We start from the raw sequence: 13,589 nt of genomic DNA, 5'->3' as shown, positions 1-13,589 counted from the left end.
AGGCGACTCGAAACGGAGACTCAGAGATAGAGATTCTACACCGATGAATGAAGTAACTACCTTCTACTCGTATATAGTGGACCTCCTCGTCCCGGATTCCTGATCAGAACAAAAACAAAGAGTATCGGAGATCTCGCCGGAAAACACTTCGTCGATCTCTTTCAGTCACGGACTCTGACACGAACCGGTGATGAGTCCCGAACTGCAGCTAGTTGACCTTTGCATTTTAGCATGCCAGGAAGTCTTTTTTTTTTTTTTTGCTTTATAGAGAAAGGTGGAATCAACATGAAGAATAACTGCTTTCCTGTAATGTTGTTTCTTCGCAGAAACTCTGATTCAGAAAAAGTACAAACTTTGGAAACTAAAGGATTTAATATTGTCGGAGTCAGAGACCCATAAAACTGAAGCCGTAACCCCAACGCGGCCTGTTGTTTTCCTCGGACACAACGTCTCTTCTTGAACTTCCATATGGGTTCTGTTCACCTGGGACATTGTTTGGCTCTGCATACACCAAACTTAAGCCACAATTCACCACTTGGCATCCTTCCACTTCGCTTGTACCATCATCTCTCACGACATTGAATTCAATCACTGCCTCTGTAGGAACGCATTTGCGAGAGTGCTTCTCTCTGAGACTTGTTCCGATATTCAAGCAACACGTGTGGCCCATAAAGATGTGGTCGGACTCCATCTCGAGCCCCTCGCCGGGTGGTTGGATCCAGCCCCCAAGAGTGGAACGGAAGACGATACAGGACCCGTCTTCGTTTTTGAACTTACAGTTGCATTCCACAGAGATACGGTTGACTTGATTGCGAGGTTGCTGAAATGAAACAACGGCGCACAAAGCTACTGCAGTAAGCCTGCCGTCGCACCAATGTGGGGGTAGCTTCGGTTCTAACACTGACCCGACCGCTTGGTGAGAGAACCATGAAGGTATTTCACATCCAGGAAAGCTAGAGCGGAACAGAGACTTCGATACAACACCCTGCAAAAGTTATGCCAGAAAAGGAAAAGCATAAAATTTTGTTAACTGAGATTCCTTGAAAGAGATGAAGTTTAAGAGAGAGAGAGAAAGAGGGAGAGACCCCATCATGGCATTTAAGTGCATCTAACTGGCTTCTTCTTTGAGCGTAGGATGATATACTATACTTTGCCGCTTGCTCCAGATTGTTGCAGTTTGTAAAGATGAAGGTGGAAGGGATCTGCTCAGTGGGCGCGAGAAGGGCTAGAGGACTGGCGACCCTCTTCAGTTTTTTACACCCAATTGCGTATAAGAACTCGAGATTTGGTGGGAGCGTAGGGAGGGATGCGAGATTCTTGCAGTAATTCAAGTCGAGCCATTTCAGATGATAAAGTTGGCTGATGTCGTGTTGCAGGTAGCTGATACTGTTATTTCCACTTAAGCATAAACGCTGCAGGGAGGATAGGGCATTAATGTCGCGTGGCCATTCGCACAAAACTTGGCCTTCAGACCTATTTGGTTTCCCTAGATCACTTGCTGTCCCGTCGAGCAGTAAAGTCTTCAAACCTTTCATGTCCTGCTTGATCACCGGAAAACTATTGAGCTTTGAGCAACCAGAGAGGATTAGTTGTTCAAGAGATTTCAGTTCATCCAGACAATCAGGAAGGCGCTCTAATATCTTGCAGTCTTTCATATTTAGCAAGATGAGTCTCTGGAGGTTCTTAATGGTTGGGGGAAGTTCTACTATTGCTGTGCCATCTAAGTACAATGTTTCTAGATTTTTGGAAATTGGCCGAAATTCCTTGAGATTAGAGCAGCCGCTGAGGATGAGAGTTTTCAGCGAGACCAACGACATTTTTGGAAGAGACTGGAGGCTCGTGCATCCTCTCAAGTTCAGGTAGGCGAGACTTTTCATGCTATTCATATTCGGCAACTTATCCAAAGTTGTGCAGCCTTCAAGATTCAATCTTTGAAGATTCTCTGAGCCTAATAATCCAGAGAGGTTTGACAGCTTAGTTGAGTGACTGAGATCGACCCACTTCAACTTTGGTGTATCCTACAACGAGAACAGAATCCCATTCGTGGTCAGAAAAACTACTTATGGTCAAACACAAATATGTCAACTTGGTGACGAGAGACACACCTTAACACCATTCCAAACTTGTGTGATCTTGCTGTAAGGCAGCCTGAGGTCGATGAGGTTCTTGGGGTTGAACTCTCGGGGAAGTTCCTCCATTGGGAAATTAAGCCAATGGAGATACCGTAGCTCTTCCATTATGAACTGATCAAGCCCATCGGGGAAGTGTAATGCACTTGAAGCTTCGCATTCCCGATGACAGTAAGAATTATAGATTTTGAGGTACCGAAGCTTGTTCATCTTGGCAAAGGTCCCTCTGTCCAAGGGGATTCTATTCACTTTAGACATGTCTAAAGAAATGCCTCTCACACTACACCTTTCCTGGCAAAGACCAAACAGACGAGATGTTAGAGAATTCGGCCAACATATCAGAGTATATACTTCACTAGGAAAAGAGGTGCTCAGACAAGTTTTACCACTTTTCTGTTCTGCACACTGAGGAGGTCTATTAGGCTCCAAAGCACACGCTTCCCCATTGAGCCAAGTTCCATGCCAAACTTATGCAGCAGATCGTGCATCTCTACTCGGCCACCAGATATATTGATGAGGAACTTATCAGCCAGAACTCTTATGTCACTCTCAGCATCACAGGAATCCAGTAAGCTGCTTGTGTAGCCCTCATCCATCGATCTAAAGAAACAAGCTATGTCGAGAAAGGCATCTTTCTGCTTCTCGATCAGTTCCTTGCAACTTATTTCAAAGATCTCTTGAATCGAGTTGTCACTACTGTGCACCAATTTAGCCAGTTTCTCTTTCCAGTGACTCTCATCTTTCCTGCAAAGGTCGCGGCCCAAAATCTTGAGAGCAAGCGGGTGACCTTTGGTGCAGTCCACGAAGTCTCTTGACAGCTTCATGAAGTTTCCCGAGGGATCACAGTTATGATCATCGAAGGCATAGTAGTGGAAGCACTGTAAGCCAAATCCCTCGTTCAATCTTGGCACGACATAGGTATCGTCGACTTTTCCCTCGATCACTGACATGTCCCTTGTCGTAATGACAATTCTGCTCCCGCTGCTGATCCAGTTGCATTCCCCGAGGAAATGTTCCACCTGTTTCCAGTCACTGATGCCATCAAGAACGACGAAGGCTTTTCTTGCACGCAACATAGCGTTCAAGGATTCGGGAGAAACCGCCATGTCTTGTCCCGTCTGAGGATTGCTCTTCCATAGTTCTTTCAAGAATTCCACCCGCGACTTACGGGAATCAGAAATATCTCCCATGAATACTTTCTGCATGAAGTTCTGTTGACAGTCTTCGAACAGAATCTTTGCGAGAGTGGTTTTGCCAATGCCAGGCATCCCGACAATACCTACAAGACGAGTTTTGTCGGAACAAATGTTCACTATTTCTTTCAGTTGTCGGAGAGAGGCTTCTAGTCCAAAGGAAGGTTGACGAGTTTCAACAGGAGATTGTCCTCGTCCTCCTCCCGTTGGGGGTACATCTGCGAGAGTGTTAGTACTGGAGCAAGTATTCCCTGTTTCCGCAGTCGAGATGTTGGTTAGCGCGTTCGTCACCTCCTCGATGATATCGTTTACGAATCTGCCCTCGTCGCTGCACGAAGGATTGAGAGTAATGGTGAGATATACACACATATATATATATATCAATAATCATATGGGTAATACATCCATTTTTTGGTGCCAGAAACTGATACATTTGCACACATGCACAGGTCTTTGTGATTGGGAATCGTGGATATTTAATGCGTGCATATATAATATTGTCACAAGTCAAATTCAATAAATAATTTTGCAACAGAATTTACTTTAAGTTCATTTGGTTTCATCACCCCATTGTTATAATCTGCAGATGTTTCTATGAATTAATCCCTAATCGTTACTCCTTTTTGACATTTTATTTTGGTTCCAATATGCAGCAAAAAGATCGACATTTTGGATCTTTGATAATGTGGGCATACCTCCCCTGGTCCAAAATCAAGCCTCTGTATTTCAGAACAGCCACCAGCGCTTGTTTCCACTGATGGACCTTGTCGGCATGACTTCTAACCTGCTCCACGAAGCATCGCCCGAACTCTCCCTCGAGATGTTTCACGTCGGATGGCTTCAGCTTGTAGAAGATTGGGATGACTACGAGCTTGCCTTCGTCCATGCGCTCCTTCATCTTCACCAGCTCGTTCAAGCACCATTTGGATTCAGCGTACCTGCTTGAGAAGACGGCAAGAACTATCCTCGACTCCTCGATCCTCTTGAAGAGGTCATCTATGCTCTTTCCGGCCCCGTCTTTCACGTCCATGAAGGCGTTGATCCCCGCCCCTCTCAGACCCGTGTATAGATGGCTGACGAATTGGTTTCGCAGCTGGTCTCCCCTGAAGTTGATGAACACTTGATGCTGATGTGGTCGGGACTGCACGTCGGATGATGATGATGCCGCCATATGAGCTCGTTGCAAAAGATACAGGTAATGGGAGGTTTGGTTTTGTGAACTTCTTGTTTTTTTTTCTCACTTCGACACCTTTCGGTTTTTGAAAACCTTAAACTGAATCCCAAATTTTGGATACTCGAATATACAACGTCCAAGATAATTTTTGGATATCTGCAAATATTCAAACTCGAAGGGTTTTTAACTATATTTTAATTAAAAAATTTTAAATCTATAAATTATTAATTACATATAAATGATTTATAATTAAAATAACTACATCATAAATGAGAATTTTTATATAGATAAATACAAAATCAACTAGATAATTAATAGATATCTTTATAACATTCTAATAATTTAAATAGATAATAGTTTCCCGAATGAAAATACAGATTCAACCCCCGCATCCAAATTTCGGGTTTTAATTATTTAAAACCCTAAATCTCAATCTGATTACAAGATGATTATACCCAAAATCCCGGTAATTTTAAGTTTTAACCACCCCTAGACTTTGGTGCATGGCATCTTTGAAAGTCGACGCGCAAATTGCTAATTAAAATTAAAAGTCCGTCAATTATGGCCGACAAATTAGAAGACCAAATCCTTTAAAAGAGCACACGAGATATGCTGCTACTTTTCTCACTTCCTTTCTCACCAAAGACAAATATGCTTTAATTACTGACACGCACCATGTAATTTTTTTAAAAAACTTTTTTATTTGTACACAAAACTCTGTCTAAGCAAATTTCTGCCTTACATAACTCCGTCGATCTTGATAAATTTCCGCCTTTTTTTTTCGTTTAGAACATAATTTTCATGAAGTAAATTACGCATATATATATATATTATAGAATTAGAAAAATATCATGATCTCATCTAGGTCAAGAAGAAAACGAGTAGTGGTTCTATTAAATATGATGCCCCATGTGTAATGTTTCGCCTTTCCTCGAGGCTCGAGCCAAATTGCCTAAAAAACCGGGGTTTTGTTTTGTTTTGTTTTGTTTGAGACCGAATCTTTCTTAGTCATACAACTATTATATCTAATGCAAAACTCTTTTCCGATTACTCGTCTTAAGAAGGATATTCAATATGGATTTTACTAATCGTTTCGAGAGATATAGACAGACCAAATACTCGATAAAATTTTAAATTATATATAAAAAAAATTATATCTAATCCTTGAACGGAAGTGACTGCGTGCAGCGTACTCAATTATTAAATATTCATGGTGGAGGTAGAAATAAAACCGTCCATCCAATTATTATATAAAAAAGTAATCATATTAGCCTTTCCATTTTTTAATATCTTTCATTTGTCTTTCGAATTCAAAATTTGAAAGTGAAGACTTTATTTCATTGAAATTTAGAAGAAATTTTGACGTATAAGAATATTAATGTTAGGGGAAATTTTATTATGAACAACAAATACGCAATGGTCTTAGAAACAGAAGAATACACAATTATATATTCTTTAAATATTCTTAAAACATTTAAATGAATCAAATATATAAAAAAATAATCATAATGTGTTCTAAATTTATATTGAAGATTTAGATATAAAATTATTTACAGCTTTTACTAAAAAGGTAAAAAAAATACATCAAGCCTTTAAAATATATGAAAAATACACAAAATTTTAAATATACATTTATTTTTCAAAATATCAAATTAATATATCAATTTTCAAAATAGTAGTACATATATAAATATACACATACACTGATACACGCATACACATGCATACACAAATGTATACACTAGTTTCTTCTAATTTCATGTATTTTTCTTCTAATTTCTTTTTTATAAATGATTTGGATAGGTAAAGTGATAATTATATGGTGGCTTTGGGAGTTTTTAAAATCTAAAAATAAAAAAATTGACAATCAAATTTTTATAAAAATAATTTTTCTAAAAATTTAGAAAGCCACTTTCATAAAAAAAAAAATCAACTAAAAACAAAAAAACTCTATTATTTTAAATTTACAAAAACCAAAAACCATAATTCAAAACCAAAAAATTAAAAATTAAAGTAAAAAACTCAAAATAAAAGCAATTGCCATTCAAAATCATGATTATATTCTAATTTTTTTCTCAATTTAAAAGGTGATAGTGTTCGTAATAATTTATGATGCTTTTAAAAGTTGGTATATTTATTTGATATTTTTACAAATTATATTTCTGCGAAATTATATATATTATACACATTTTCAAGAAGAATTAGTATATTTTAGTATATATATTACACGTTTTTTTAATTATTAAATATTTGTTAAGATTTTAAAAATATTTAATTAAAAGGTTAATGACACAAAAAAACTCCAAATTTATTAAAATATTTCATATAAAACCATGAATTTGCAATCTCTCACAAAAAATTCTGAATTTGATAAAAACTTTCAAAAATTTTGTTGACATAGCACGATATATTGTTGACAAGATGATTATTAAACTGTCACGTTAACGCCAAATCATCATTTTAAAAATTAAAATATTTAAAAAGAGAGTCTCTCTCTCTCTCTCTCTCTCTCTCTCTCTCTCTCTCTCTCTCTCTCTCTCTCTCTCTAAGTTACTCAAGTGTCATTTCTTCTTGTCTTTCTTCACTCTCTATATCTCAAAAATCTTTGCAACTTCTCAACCTCAATCAAGGAAAATTTTGTATCAAGATTCTCAAGAAACCCCATAAATCTCCTCCTAAATTTAAAAAAACAAACACCATATATGTCCTTTTTCTCCATACCCATAAAGACGTACGTACTTCCTTTTCTTTTTCCTCCAACTCAAAGAAAACCGAAGCTAGGGTTCGTTGGGCAGATTTCATAGCCAAAGATTCAAAGCTTGAGCCTCTTTTCCCATCAAGAACAAGAAAAGAAGCTTTGTCTGGTTACAACCATGGAGCTGTTTCCTGCTCAACCAGATTTATCCTTACGAATCAGTCCTCCGAACACCAAACCGTCGTCCACGTGGCAGAGAAGATCAACAGAAGCGGCCGAGAATCTTGATTTAGGATTTTGGAGAAGAGCTTTGGATTCAAGAACCGATTCTAAAACCGAAAGTTCATTCGATCTTTCGTTGTCGAACGGCTCCTATTTGTCGAGGAGCCCCGTTTCGATCTCGTCGGCAGACTCGAACACTCTCCCGAATTTCAATGGCTCCAAAATCTTGAACCCGCTTCCATTCCAGACAGATCAACAAGTTGTTCAAGAACAACTACATGGGTTTCTTAGGGACAACCTCAACATCTTAAGGCCGATACGAGGAATCCCACTGTACCAGAACCCTCCTCATCACACTTCACATCCACCGTCTTTTTCTTTCGATCCCTCGTCTTTGATTCCTTCTTCTTCTTCTTCCTCTTCTTCTTGTTCACTAGTCAATAACAACATTAGTGCCACAAAAGTTGCCAACTCCGGCCTAACAACCACTAATTATCACCCTAGCCACCACCATCGTCATCATCACGGCTTGATGACGAACAACAGATCAAGATTCATGCCAAGATTTCCGGTGAAGCGAAGTATGAGAGCTCCTCGGATGCGGTGGACGACCACTCTCCACGCCCGGTTCGTCCACGCAGTCGAAATGCTCGGCGGACATGAAAGTATGCATGTCCATGAAAATTAATTAAAGGTTCCACATTTTTTTGTTGTTATCTTCAGTTATTCTAATCCGTTTTCGTTTTGTTTAACCGCTAGGAGCAACACCCAAATCGGTTCTTGAGCTCATGGCTGTAAAAGATCTGACCCTGGCTCACGTCAAGTCTCATTTACAGGTAATTCACTTATTTAATCGTTATTGATCGATTAACCCTTCTTTTAAGAACACCTATATCATCAAATGGGTTTAAATTTCTCTGATTGCTATGTATATATATATATATACACTTCAACTCGAATAACGATGATTTTGACTCAGTGTCTTCCTTAATCTGAGTTCGAGGATTGTGAGCTGGATCGTCAGTGAATAGAAGAATCTTGTCTTTCTTCCACCTTTTCCCTTTTCCACAGTAATTAATTCGAATGACCACCAATCAAGCAAAGTTAACATCCTACATCGGGATGAGTTAAGCAATACATGAGCCTGTTTATATATATATATATATATATGCCCGTGTTTCTGTACATATATATATATATAAGGTATACAGATGAAAGAGTACAATTTCAAACAAGTTGGTCTTTCGTTTCTTCGTTTAATTTCTTGGAAGAATAAACTTGAAGTTACCTTTAGTTTCTTTATATAATATATCTGTTGGTCCTGCAAGATCATAGACAGGCCTTTGCTTGCTTTGTTTTATGGGAAGAAGAATCACTACTTGTCCTGTAATAACTACAAATTACTCAACATTTCATATTACTGACACATATATAGAGATAACGAAGGAGAGAGAGAGAGGTCAATGTTTTGATTTTAATCGGTTTCAGAGAATAATTAAGGCAGGAAAACTAAGCCCTAAAAATGTTTTTTTTTTCTTGGTTTATTTTCCATTGTTAGATTCATCTCATAATAAAATCAAATGGGTTTTCCGAAGATATGAACGATGTTTAGAGGTCGATTCAGACAATATTTTTTAGAAAAAAAGTGTTTTTTTTTTAAATAATGTTTGGTTGAAGATCTGATTGGTCAATTGCTATGCATGGTTTTTTGGGTTAAAAAATAGAGGGGAAAATTCTGGGAGGGAGGAGGAGTACAGAAACACCATCATTTCTTAATGATATGATGCTCTCTCTCCCCCCCCCCTAGACGAAATGGAATGGGATTTCATTCAACCATGGTTGGGTTAGGTTTCGACCATGGTCAGACACATAAATTGAGGCGTTGGACATGAAAATTGCGAACCACATTAATAATATCATTAATGGTTCTGTGTCTGAACAGTTATTTTCTATTGCTATCTCCCAACGTATATACTTTCAGAACTTCTTGGTTCTGTTCTGTCCACTTGTGTCGGGGCAGGACACACCGTTTCTTTTGGCTCTATGCCACGGTGAAAATAGTACATTGGTCTGCTTTCTCTGTCTTCTTCTCCTTATTTTGCCCATATATATATATATGTTTATGTTTGAATACAAACTTAGCTTTTTAAATTGATTATCTTACAATTTTTTAAAAAATTATTTCATATTGAGATTCTGGTGTAACTTTATATATATATTTTATATCAGATGTACCGGACAGTGAAGACTACCGACAAAGCAGCAGCAGCTTCGTCCGGTATATTCGGCATTCTATTAAATTAACGTTATTTGTCAAGAGAAAAATAGAGATTTATATAATCGTATATGACAGAATCCTAACTAATCTGGGATTTGTACATTTGTTTTTATAGGACAATCTGATGTCATTGAAACTGTATCTTCGGGGGATAACTCGGACGATTGTATCTTCCGTGTGAACCGGAAATCGAGGCAAAACAATGAAATGCAGAATCAAAGAGAGATATCTAATGGTGACAAAGGAAATGACTATCGCGGTCTATGGAGCAGCTCCTCCGGGTAATTCATTCATTCTTCGTCCACATATATATTATATATTTCTATAAAATGTGTATGTATATATATATACCGAAAGTTCATTCGATCTTTCGTTGTCGAACGGCTCCTATTTGTCGAGGAGCCCCGTTTCGATCTCGTCGGCAGACTCGAACACTCTCCCGAATTTCAATGGCTCCAAAATCTTGAACCCGCTTCCATTCCAGAAAAATTTGATTAAAATATTTGTATATTTAAAATTTTAAATTATAAACTTATTATATATACAAATACATATATATATATGTGTATGTATGTATATAAGTATATGTATATGTATTTGTACATTTAAAATTTTAAAACAAAAACTTATATATATATATAAATTTGATAAAAATATATATGTATGTTTGTATATAGGTAATATATATATACATATATTTGAATATTTAAAATTTTAAATTACAAACTTAATATATATACAAATATATATGTATATATATTTGAAACAAAAATTAGAAATTTATATTAAAAATTTTAAAATAACGATGTGGTGATATATCAACTCAATCAGTACCATATTAACAATCCATCTTGCTAAGTTAGTAAAAATTTTTGTCAAACAAGTCAAAGATTTTATATGAAAGAAAATTATAAGTTTGTAATTTTTGTAGAAGTTTTTATGAAATTTAGGGGTTTTTTTTTTAGAAAATCACTCAAATTTTTATATGAAATATTTTAATAAATTTGGTTTTTTTAATACACAAATTTTATAAAAAAAGTTTAGTTTTTTATGGATTAATCTTTAATTAAATAAAAACTAAGGTGTAATTTTCCCTTAACGTCAAGGAAATATCTACACTCACGTCTCTTCCGTTGGTCTCTCTGCAGAAAAGAAAGTAAGAAAAACAGAGGAGAAAGAAAAAGAAACATCAAAGATGGCCACAAAGGAAAGCGTCTTCATCAGCTGCGGCGGTGAGGACACTCGATACTCCTTCGTCAGCCACCTGTGCATGGCTTTCTGCCGCAGAAACATCTCCATTAACTTGTCGGAAATAGAGGAAGCCAATGCTTCTGTCGTCGTTTTCTCCCATGACTATGCCTTCTCCGAGCCATCACTGGATGACCTCGTCAAGGTTTGGAGACTGCGCCTCGAGAATGGCCATCTCGTGGTTCCGGTGTTGTACGGCGTGGCTCAATCCGATGTCGAGCAACTTAATGGGAGCTTCGGGGAAGCTTTTTCCGAACACGAGGGCTCGGATTCGGCTCATCGAGTGCCCGAATGGCGCAAGGCCGTCGTGGAAATCGCTCGTTTACCAGGCCACGAATGTAATGCTCAAATAAGGTATTATTCGAATAAACGATTAATTTGATTGCGATACAAACCTTCTTCCTCCATATAAATTTCTCCCTTGATATGTGCAGTGAGTCTAAATTCGTGGAAGATATCGTCACTGACGTACACGAGAAGCTCTTTCCCACCGATAAACTTGGAATTCAATCGATCTTGCTGGAGATAGAAGACTTGATTTGCCAGCAACCGTGGGCCATCCGCTGTGTAGGAATTTGGGGTATGGGAGGCATTGGCAAAACCACCGTCGCTCAAGCTGCTTTTGCTAGAATGTCTGAACACTATGAAGCTTCTTGCTTCATCCCAGACTTTGACGAATCCTTCCGCACAATGGGTCTGCACCGTCTGCGGGGAGAAACCTTACCCGCAGTGTTTGACATAAACAACCGAAGCCACCCTAGACGCCGTAAAAGGTGTCTTCTTGTTCTTGATGACGTGAGCAATCCTTTGGATGCGGAGTCTTTTCTTGGAGGGTTTGATCGGTTTGGCCTGGGAAGCCTTATAATCATAACCTCCAGAGATAAGCAAGTGCTCGTCTATTGTGGGGTCAAACAGATATACGAGGTTAGGGGTTTGAATGAGGACGAGTCTCTGCACTTATTCTCGCGGCGTGCATTTGGGAAAGACGCGATGAAGAAGGAATTCCTGAATGTGTCAGAGATGGTTGTTGAATATGCTATGGGTAACCCTAAAGTTCTCACCTATTATGGAGAAAAGCTCAAGGGAAAGAAACCGGCCGAGATGAAGATGGCCTTTCTCAAGCTCAAGCAACATACTCCCCATAAAATTATGGAACTATTCAAGAACAACTACGACTCTCTTAGTGACAATGAGAGGAATATATTTCTGGACATTGCTTGTTTCTTCGCGGGAGAAACTGTTGACTATGTGGTGCAGCTCTTTGAAGCTTGTGGTTTCTTTCCACGTGTTGGGATCGAAGTTCTTGTCTATAAGTCTCTTGTGTTTATCTCAGACAACAGGGTTGTAATGCATGATCTGATCCGGGACGTAGCTCGCCAGATCGTCAATGGAGAAACAACACAAATTGAGAGGCGTTGCAGACTGTGGGAGGCTTCCATCATCAAGTATCTACTAGAAGAAGTTGATCTTCAAGTAAATGTAAAAGATATATTAAACTTCGGCCACATTTTGGTCTGTTCATATTTTGAAGTTTTCATGCAGAACTTGGTTTTCTAATATGCGCTTTCTTCTTTAATCTATCTGCTTCTCTTGTGTTTTCAGGGTACGCTAGATATCCAAGGCATATCTCTGGACACGTCTGAATTAAGCTTCGATGTAAAATCAATGGCATTCAAGAAAATGTATGGTCTTAGGGTTTTGAAGATTTACAATTCCAGTCCTGGAAAACATCCCAGAGTCCGGCTTCCTAATGGCCTAGAGTCTCTGCCTAATGAGCTAAGGCTTCTCCATTGGGAAAATTACCCTCTAAAATCATTGCCTCAGAAATTTAATCCTGAGAACCTTGTAGAGCTAAACATGTCTCATAGCAAAATCAAGAAGCTATGGGAAGGGACAAAGGTAATCATTGACTGTACGCTAGTGTTAGCTACATGTACGAGTTATTACTAAGCTTGCAATGATCAACTCGTTTTGGCTATTCATGTTGGTGAACAGGATCTCCGGAATCTAAAGATGATCAGATTAAGCCACTCCCGACAGCTAACTGAATTCCCAAGGCTTTCTAAGGCCTTGAACCTTGAGCATATCGATGTTGAAGGATGTACTGGTCTGGTGAAAGTCAGTTCATCTATTCAGTATCTTGGCAAGCTTGTTGTCTTGAATCTGAAGGGTTGTTCTCGTTTGCAAACTCTGCCTGCCATGGTTAATTTAAAATCCCTAGAAGTTCTTAATCTGTCTGGGTGCTCAGAGCTCGAGAATATTCAGGATTTCTCAGAAAATATAAGAGAGATATATCTCTCTGGGACTGCAATAAGAGAAGTTCCTTCATCGATCGAGAATCTCAGCAAACTTGCTATACTAGATTTAGAAAATTGCAAAAGGCTTCAGCACCTGCCGATGGGAGTGAGTTACTTGAAATCGCTTGGGACCCTTAAGCTGTCTGGCTGCTCAAATCTGGTGGGCCTTCAAAATCTTGATGCATTATATCTAAGATGCTTGCAACATCTCGATGCAACAAAGACGACAACCATGGAAGAATCCTCACATCTGTTTTCACATCACTCTGCTATTAAAGAATCAAAGTTGGATGGGTCACAATTCTTTCAGAACTCTTTCGCTCTGCAGTTCAGATCAGATACTGCCAATACAT

The 13,589-nt window shown here is 38.3% G+C and overlaps 3 protein-coding genes across 3 annotated transcripts in view; 2 read left to right on the top strand and 1 right to left on the bottom strand.

Annotated features, from left to right (window-relative positions):
* Positions 1–286: 286 nt before the first annotated feature.
* On the bottom strand, positions 287–4,658 carry LOC104811349 (inactive disease resistance protein RPS4-like). Its single transcript, XM_010538011.1, has 5 exons — positions 4,018–4,658; positions 2,516–3,650; positions 2,106–2,420; positions 1,086–2,018; positions 287–985 (listed from the first exon to the last, which is right to left on the bottom strand). The coding sequence occupies exons 1-5, from the start codon at positions 4,491–4,493 to the stop codon at positions 386–388; spliced, it is 3,459 nt and encodes a 1,152-aa protein (XP_010536313.1). The 5' UTR covers positions 4,494–4,658; the 3' UTR covers positions 287–385.
* A 2,361-nt stretch (positions 4,659–7,019) lies between these two features.
* LOC104811356 (probable transcription factor KAN2) lies at positions 7,020–10,031 on the top strand. Its single transcript, XM_010538023.2, has 4 exons — positions 7,020–8,078; positions 8,173–8,249; positions 9,643–9,691; positions 9,807–10,031. The coding sequence occupies exons 1-4, from the start codon at positions 7,370–7,372 to the stop codon at positions 9,974–9,976; spliced, it is 1,005 nt and encodes a 334-aa protein (XP_010536325.1). The 5' UTR covers positions 7,020–7,369; the 3' UTR covers positions 9,977–10,031.
* Positions 10,032–10,819: 788 nt separating this feature from the next.
* LOC109116341 (probable WRKY transcription factor 16) overlaps positions 10,820–13,589 on the top strand; it is a 5,083-nt gene continuing 2,313 nt past the window's right edge. Inside the window, exons 1-4 of the mRNA XM_019201581.1 lie at positions 10,820–11,293; positions 11,374–12,418; positions 12,542–12,838; positions 12,935–13,579. Of these exons, the coding sequence (XP_019057126.1) occupies positions 10,887–11,293; positions 11,374–12,418; positions 12,542–12,838; positions 12,935–13,579 (2,394 nt within the window). The 5' untranslated portion in view covers positions 10,820–10,886. The remainder of the gene's footprint in view (positions 11,294–11,373; positions 12,419–12,541; positions 12,839–12,934; positions 13,580–13,589) is intronic.

The sequence above is a fragment of the Tarenaya hassleriana genome, unplaced genomic scaffold (genome assembly GCF_000463585.1).
Source record: "Tarenaya hassleriana unplaced genomic scaffold, ASM46358v1 Cleome1, whole genome shotgun sequence".
Taxonomy (NCBI): Eukaryota; Viridiplantae; Streptophyta; class Magnoliopsida; order Brassicales; family Cleomaceae; genus Tarenaya; species Tarenaya hassleriana.
Note: the sequence above shows the minus strand (reverse complement) of the source record. Positions and strands in the feature narration are given on the sequence as shown.

Excerpts from the sequence above, each read along its gene's own strand:
- LOC104811356 (XM_010538023.2), top strand. The coding sequence starts at position 7,370 with ATGGAGCTGTTTCCTGCTCAACCAGATTTATCCTTACGAATCAGTCCT. Across the intron at positions 8,079-8,172 it reads AATGCTCGGCGGACATGAAA|GAGCAACACCCAAATCGGTT; the intron begins GTATGCATGTCC and ends TTTAACCGCTAG. Across the intron at positions 8,250-9,642 it reads ACGTCAAGTCTCATTTACAG|ATGTACCGGACAGTGAAGAC; the intron begins GTAATTCACTTA and ends ATTTTATATCAG.
- LOC104811349 (XM_010538011.1), bottom strand. The coding sequence starts at position 4,493 with ATGGCGGCATCATCATCATCCGACGTGCAGTCCCGACCACATCAGCAT. Across the intron at positions 2,019-2,105 it reads AAGTTTGGAATGGTGTTAAG|GATACACCAAAGTTGAAGTG; the intron begins GTGTGTCTCTCG and ends TTCTCGTTGTAG. Across the intron at positions 986-1,085 it reads CACTTAAATGCCATGATGGG|GGTGTTGTATCGAAGTCTCT; the intron begins GTCTCTCCCTCT and ends TAACTTTTGCAG.